Source organism: Passer montanus, unplaced genomic scaffold (genome assembly GCF_014805655.1).
Source record: "Passer montanus isolate IOZ18808 unplaced genomic scaffold, ASM1480565v1 scaffold101, whole genome shotgun sequence".
Taxonomy (NCBI): Eukaryota; Metazoa; Chordata; class Aves; order Passeriformes; family Passeridae; genus Passer; species Passer montanus.
The window spans coordinates 92,246-99,754 of NW_024356616.1; the positions used below are offsets into that span (position 1 = coordinate 92,246).

The 7,509-nt window shown below is 65.7% G+C and overlaps 1 protein-coding gene across 1 annotated transcript in view; it reads left to right on the top strand.

Annotated features, from left to right (window-relative positions):
• The first annotated feature begins 2,369 nt into the window (after nt 1-2,369).
• GFRA2 (GDNF family receptor alpha 2) overlaps nt 2,370-7,509 on the top strand; it is a 27,321-nt gene continuing 22,181 nt past the window's right edge. Inside the window, exon 1 of the mRNA XM_039716766.1 lies at nt 2,370-2,685. Coding sequence (XP_039572700.1) covers nt 2,646-2,685 — 40 coding nt within the window. The 5' untranslated portion in view covers nt 2,370-2,645. The remainder of the gene's footprint in view (nt 2,686-7,509) is intronic.

A 7,509-nucleotide genomic window follows, 5' to 3' on the forward strand; every position in this document is an offset into this window, starting at 1 on the left:
AATGAACCCCACAGGATCCCTGACCCTGCTCCCAGGCTGTAAACTGGCCTGGAATAAATCCCAAATCCCAAATGAGAGGGCGGGCGCTGCCTGCTCCGATAAATGGGAATGAGCCCCACAGGATCCCTGACCCTATCCCACCCCTCCCTCACGGGCCCAGCTAATTAGCGCGCTCAGGTAATTAGAGGCGGCGTTTCCCGCTGGATGCCGTGGTTCCCACCCCCGGCGGGCTCTGGGGCTGAGGGAACAAAACCCGGGGAGAGGCCGGGCTGGGCTGTGCCTTCCCCTGGCGGGGCCGCCGCGGGGACAAAACCCCTCCGGTGTCACCCGGGGACCGAGCCACCCTCTGGGACAGCCCTGAGCCCGGGAGGGGGGAGAGGGAGAGGATCCCGGTCTGGGAATTCTGAACCTGGCTCCGAGGTGCCCCGAGGATGTGATTTATCCAGGGATCCGAGCGGGATTTATCCAGGGATCTGTGTGGGGTTTATCCAGACATGAATTAACCAGGTGGGATTTACCCAGGGATCCTGGCAGGAATTATCCAGACATGAATTAACCAGGGATCGAGGCAGGATTTATCCAGGGATCTGGATGGGATTTATCCAGGGGTCCAGGCGGGATTTATCCAGGGATCCAGGCAGGATTTATCCAGACATGAATTAACCAGGTGGGATTTACCCAGGGATCCTGGCAGGAATTATCCAGACATGAATTAACCAAGGATCCGGACGGGATTTATCCAGGGATCCAGGCAGGATTTATCCAGACATGAATTAACCAGGTGGGATTTACCCAGGGATCCTGACAGGAATTATTCTGAGATGAATTATCCAGGGTTACGGGCGGGATTTATCCAGGATCCAGGCAGAAGTTAACCAGGGATTTTTCCAGGGATCCAGGCTGGTGTTATTCAGGGATCCAGGTGGGTTTTTTCCAGGGGTCCAGGTGGGTGTTATCCAACAACCCAGGCAGGATTTTTCCAGGGATCCAGGCAGGAGTTAACCAGATATTTATCCGGTGATCCAGGCAGGAATTATCCAGGGATCCAGGCAGGAATTATCCAGGGATCCAGGCAGGAATTATCCAGGTGGGATTTATCCAGGCTAGGAATTATCCAGTCAGGCTTTATCCAGGGATCCAGGCAGGGAACGAGCAGGAATTTGCCCTCTTGAGGAAGAGGCAGAGGGCCCTGGCCATGGCCTGGAGCAGCTCCTGCTGCTGGGATCCCATCCGAGCAGGACGGGGAGGGAGAGCAGCGGGATCAGTGTCCCGGGATGGATTTTGGGAAATCTGGCTGCAGGTGTGACACCCAGAACAGCGAGCCAGCTGCGAGCTGGCCGAGTGAAAGATGTCCTGGTCACTGCAGGCTCCACCTCGGCCACGGGGACACCCCCAGCTCTGTGCCCCCCTTCTCCCCAGGCCCTTTATCGGGGTGATCCCATGGAGCATCCTCCTCCTCATTCCTGCTTCCCAGGATGGGCCTTGGAGGGTCCTGACCCCAAATCAGGGACAGAGAGGGGTGAGGCGTTCCAGCACCCACTGGGGCTGGGGGATGAGGATGAGGAGGAGGAGGAGGAAGGCTGCATCGGGGCCCTGCAGGGGGGTGGTGACCCCATTGCCACTCCCGGTGTGGGGCAGAGGGGTTGGGCACTGGGGAGGATGCTGGAGTGTCCCACGGGAATTTTGGCTCCCCTGGGTTGGGGGTGTGTGGGTGTGACCCCCCAAAAGCCCCGCAGTGTAGAGGGGAGGGCACAGCACCTGCTGGCTGCCCCTTTTGGGTGGGGTCGCACCCCCTGGCACCGGGTGGCACCTTGTCCCCTTGTCCCCCTCTCCCGTTCCAATGGCTGTCACCCATCCAGGGATGTGCCACCTTGTCCCTGCAGCCCCGCAGTGTCCCTCTGCCACCCCCAGGGTACCCCCATTTCCCATTCCCAAGGTCATGCCCCACCCAGGGACCCTTTCCCACCCCGCAGCGTCCCCCCTTCCCCATTCCCACGGTTGTCACCCACCCAGGGATGCGGCCCCGGGTCCCCGCAGCCCCCCGGGCGCCCCCTCCCACCCCTCAGCCTCCTCCTCTCCCACCCCTCGCACGGAGCAGCGCGGGGGGGATTTGGGGAGGGCGGGGGGGTCTCGCCTTCGGCTCTGCGGCAGCGCCGGAGCCGCGGGGGTGCCCCGGAGGGGACAGGCAGGTGCATCCCAGCCAGCCGGGATGGATGGGGAGGCGGCATGGAGATAACGAGGACGGGGAGCCCCCCCCGACCCCCGCCCCGGGCGGAAGGGCGGCCCCGGGCCCGGCGGAGGGGCGGGGAGGGGACGGCGGCCCCGCCGGCTCTGCCGCCCCCTCCCCGGCAGCCGGAGCTCGGCAGAAGCCGGCGGGAGCCCGGCGGAGCCCGGAGCGCGCAGCGGAGCCCGCCGGGGATGCGGGAGGCGGCGAGCGGCTGAGGACCCGGCTCCGCGCCGGGCGGAGCACACCCCCCTTCGCTTCCAGCCCACCGGATTGGGGATCTACCTGACCGCCTTGGGAATTATTCAATCTTTTTTTATTCTCCCCCCCCCCCCCCCCCCCTTTTTTTTTTTTTTTTTTTTTGTGCCTGATTTTTAACATCATTTTTTGCACACGTGGAGGAGCGCGTGGATTTCCTACCATGATCTTGGCAAACGCCTTCTGCATCGTCCTCTTCGTAGGTGAGCGGCCCCAGCGGGGGTGCCGGGGGCGGGGTGGCGGCTGTCGCCTGGCCGAGGTGGCGCGTTCCCCCCGGCCGAGGGGCTGCGGGGCTGAGGCGGCGAGCGAGCCCCTCCGAGCTGGCACGGGCGCTGCGGCAGGAGAGGGGCACGGCGAGGGCTTCAACTTCATCTCCTATTCCCCGTCAACTTGAACCGGGGAGGGGGACACGGGGGACACCAGCCCAGCCGCCCCCTCGGGGCCGGAGCGAGCAGGATCACCCAGCAGCTGAGCCCTGCCCGTCTCCCCTTGGCGAGCCAGCGCGGATTTGCTTTTTGGGGGACATCTCCCCCTTCTCCCCCTCCCACCCGTGTCCCCTCCATCCTCCCCCCGCGCCATTCCAGAGCTGGGGAACGCGGCGTGGACACTCGGCGGGGAAAGTTGAGCTTGGGGCTCGGGTTCCTGCGTGGGGAATCGCCGTTCCCGGAGCCGCGGGCGGCTCGGAGCTCCGTGCCGGGAGAACGCTCCCGCTCCCAGCGCCGCCTCCCCCGGCAGCAGCCGCTGGAACGGGGAGCACCCGCAGCCCGCGGGGTTTGGGGTGACAGGGAAAGGAAAAGGGCGATGCTCGGGGCTCGCCCGCCGCGCCTCGGGCGTGCCGCGCTCCCGGGGCCGTTCCCGGCTGCCGGGGATGCGATCCCGGCTCGCTGCGGCGCCCGGAGAACTTCGCGGAGCCGGCCTGGGCTGGGGGACAGGGACAGGGGACAGGGGACAAGGGACAGGAGGCTGCTGAGGGAGACTTGAAGGTTGGCACAGCCTCGTTCCGGGGGGCTCGGGGTCCCCGGGGAGCGCTCTGCTCCCGGCTGGAACGGGGGGCGCGGGCTCTGCCCTGCTCCCAGCACATCCCAGCGAGGCACGGGCTGCCCGGGGGGGCGGGTGCCCCCCAAGCCTTTGGGGAGGGGGGCACAGAGGCCTGAGCAGGTGGGGACCGAGTCCTGGGCTGGGGGAACCCCTGCCCGGAGGGGTCGGGGGGTGCCAGGGTTGGGGGGCTCGGGTGACGCCCTCAGATGGGGAGGGCGGGGCGGGGTGGGGACACCAGTGGGGACACCCCCGTGTGTTGGGGGGGGAAGGGTGCTTGGCTGGGGGCACAGCTGGATGTCTGGACGTGTGTCCGGGCACAGCTGGATGGCTCAGGGAGAGATTTGGGGCACAGGGACCTCCAGGGGGACAGGGGTGCCCCACCTCAGGCATCCAAGCCAGGGCCCACCTGCCCTCACTGGCATCGAGGCAGGACCCTGCCCCCATCCCTGGGTGTCCATCCCCATCCCTGGCTGTCCCCCCCATCCCTGGCTCTCCTCCCATCCCTGGGTGTCCCCAAGGTTCTGTGGGTGCAGGGCGAGGCTGAGGAGCCGGAACCCCGAGCAGGGACCCCCAGATTCAGGGCTGGGGTGACCACGGCGTGGCCTCACGCTGAGGATCCTGGAGCAGGGAACATCTAGCTCTTCCCAGCCGGGATCATTCCCGGGAAGCCAGAAAATCCCTTTGGTCCTGGCTGGGAAGCTGCGTGTTCCGGAGTGATCCTCACCAGCAGAAACATTTCCCTCTAAAGCTGCCGGCTGTCCGAAGGTCTCCGGCAGAAGCAGAGCAGGAGAACATGGATTAGAGCTCGGGAAGAGGCTGCTGGAGCCGGGAGAAGCCGAGGGAGCGGCAGGAAAAGAGGCCAGCGCCTTGTGCAAATCCTCGCCGTGCTCCGGCACCCCAGAGCCTGCCGAGGATTAGCCGGGAATTCTCTGCAGATGTTTCAGCCCCGGAGCTCCGGGAGGGCAGCTCTGCCGGGAGGGTTTTTTGGGGGGTAGAAAATCCCCCTCCTCAGTTTCCCCCTCCACCCAAACTCCTCGGTGGGAATGAGGAGCCGGGAGGAGGGGGGGGCTCCAGGGAAAGCGCCCAGGGTGGAAAAAGCCCCAATCCTGTGGGGTTTGGGGGCAGCAGGACAAAGGGCTGTGCCCGCCCTTCCCGCTCCAGGATCCGGCGGTACTCCGGGCTCCGGCGGTGCCGGATGCTGCCAGTGCCACCGAGGGGCTCGCAGGACCCCGTTCCCTGCAAAACCGGGGGAGAAAGGTGGGAAAATGGCAAAAGGCAGGAGGATTGGGGGCTGCTCGCCCACACAGCTCATCCCTGCTGCTCCAGAGAGGGGATTTCCTGTGGGATTCCCAACCTGACCCACCCAGAGGGCACCCAAGGGTGTTCCAGGTGGTGCTTTGGTGCCAGGGCAAGGATGCGGCCCTGCCCTGCCCATGGGCACAGGAATGTGGCTGGAGAAGGGGATTTTTGGGACGAGGCTTCTGGAGAAGTGTGAGTTGGAGCTGAGGCAAGCAGGGCTGGAGCTGGAGCTGAGCTGGGAGAGGTTGGAATGTGGTGGAGCTCTGGAATGGTTCTGCACGCCAGTGGAGCTCTGGAATGGTTCTCCATGTCCAGTGGAGCTCTGGAATGGTTCTGCACGTCCAGTGGAGCTCTGGAATGGTTCTCCATGTCCAGTGGAGCTCTGGAATGGTTCTCCACATCTGGAATGTGCTTTTCACACCCAGTGGAGCCCTGGAATGGTTCTCCAAGGCCAACAGAGCTCAGGAATGGCTTTCCATGTCCAGTGGCTCTGAGGAATAGCTCTCCATGCCTGGCGGAGCTCTGGGATGGCTCTCCATGTCCAGCAGAGCTGTGGGAAGGCTCTCTGTGTCCATGGAATTCTGGAATGGCTCTCCACACCCGGTGCAGCTGAAGGCTGAATCTCCAGATCTGATGGAGCTGTGGGATGGCTTTCCACACCCCGTGGAGCTCTGGAATGGCTCTCCATGTCCATGGAATTCTGGAATAGTCTCTGTGCCTGCTGGAGCTCTGGAATGGCTCTCCATGGAATTCTGGAACAGCTCTCCACACCCAGGGGAGCTCTGGAATGGCTCTCCATGCCCGGTGGGACTCTGGAATGGCTCTCCATGGAGCTCTGGAACAGCTCTCCCTGCCCGGTGGAGCTCTGGAATGTCTCCAATGCCCTGGAGCAGTTTCCCTGTGACCACGGCTGCAGCAGGATCAGTTTTTCCCAGTTTCCCATTTTTTGGATGCCTCCTGATGGGATTTCCTGGTGTGTGAAGGTGCAGAGTCCCACGGCATCATCCCAGGGCACCCCCCATGGCGTGGCGAGGCTCCGGCATTCCCAGCCCCGGGATCAGCATTTGGGGCGCCCGTTCCTCCTCCAGCCCCTCACGGATCCCGCCTGCCTCCCGTGTGGAATACAATCCCGGCCCGGCCCGGCCTTCCCGAGGGGAACCTGCCGCTCCAGGCTGGATCTAACGTGGCTCGGGGGCTCCTGGGCGCTCCCCAGAGCTCCGGGAACCCGGCGGGGCTCGTCCGGGGACACCGGCGGGACACCGGCATCTGTGGATCTGTTCCTTGGAGTGGCCGCAGCCGGCGGAGGTGTCCCCACCTGGGCACCGCCCAGGCTGCTCCTGTCCCTCCTCAGAGCCCCCCTGGCACCCGAGGGGGGCAGAGATATCCAGTGCCACCCACACGGCTCCAGCGCCACCCGCAGCTCCAGCGCCACCCGCTCCCGAGGGACACAGCGGGCAGGGACGCGTGCCCAGCCCGGGGGGCACAGGGGACCAGCCCCGCCCGCGGGGGGGACACGCGGGTGGCCCCTGTCGCGTTCCTGTAGGTGTCACTGTCCCCCTGCCAGGGACAGGGCAGGGGCTGCCAGCGGTGGCCGAGGCGGTGCCAGGCGGGAGGGGACAGCGACGGGGGCACACCGAGGGGTCCCCCCTGCTCACCATCCTTGGGGGGCACCAGGGCGGGCACAGAGCGCGGTCCCGTCCCCATCGCCCCCCGGCGCAGCGCAGGGTCCCCTCCAGGTGCTGCCATTCCCATTTTTCCCTGCTCCGGGGCTTTCCCGGGGAGCTGGAGGGGCCAGGAGTGACAGCGGGTCTGTCCCCATCGCCCTGGGGACGGGGGGAACCAGCGCTGCCTGTCCCCAATTCCCCCAGGAAGGGACGAGCCAGGCTTCGCCTGGGCCGCGTTGAGCAGGAATTTTGCCTGGATTTAGCAGGAATATTTCCAGGGGGAAAAGCAGATGCGGGAATGATGGGAACGGCGGGAGAGCCGTGGGAATGCGGGGGCAGGGTCCGAGCGGGGACGGGGACGGGGACAGCGACAGGAGCCGGCCGGGCTGGCCCGCTGCCACCGCGGAGGGAAGCGCCTGCTCGGAGCCGCAGCTGCCCCGCGGCCCTGCCAAGGCCGAGCGCTCCAAAATCCATGAGTCAGATGCCCTAAAATCCCCGTGACGGGGCTGGGAAGGATGAGCGGCCAAAGGCGGGCGGGGCGCGGGACTCGGGATGGAGCCGCTGCCCCCGGGGCCCCGGAGAGCTCCGGGAACGCGCGGGGCTTTGGAGGGAAGGAGGAAAACCAGGTCCCCAGGCTGAGGTGTGGGGTCAACCCTGCACCTCCCCGCCCCCGCCGGGCCATCTCGGCTGTGGGGGAGGCAGGGACACCCCGGGAGTGCTCCGGGCCGGGCTGGACGGGGCTTGGAGCAGCCTGGGGGAGGGAAGTGTCCCTGCCCGTGGTGGGTTTAAGGTCTCGTCCCACCCAAACCATTCCGGGCTTGTGGGATCTCATTCCAGCCCCTGCCACGGGCAAGGACACCTTGCACCATCCCAGGTTCCTCCAAGGTGGCCTTGGGCACTGCCAGGGGCGAGGCAGCCACAGCTCCTCTGGGAATTCCATCCCAGCCCCTCCCAGAGAAGAATTCCATCCCTTTCCCCCTTTCCTCCCCTTTTCCCCTTTCCCCCCCTTTCCCTTTTCCCCCCCTT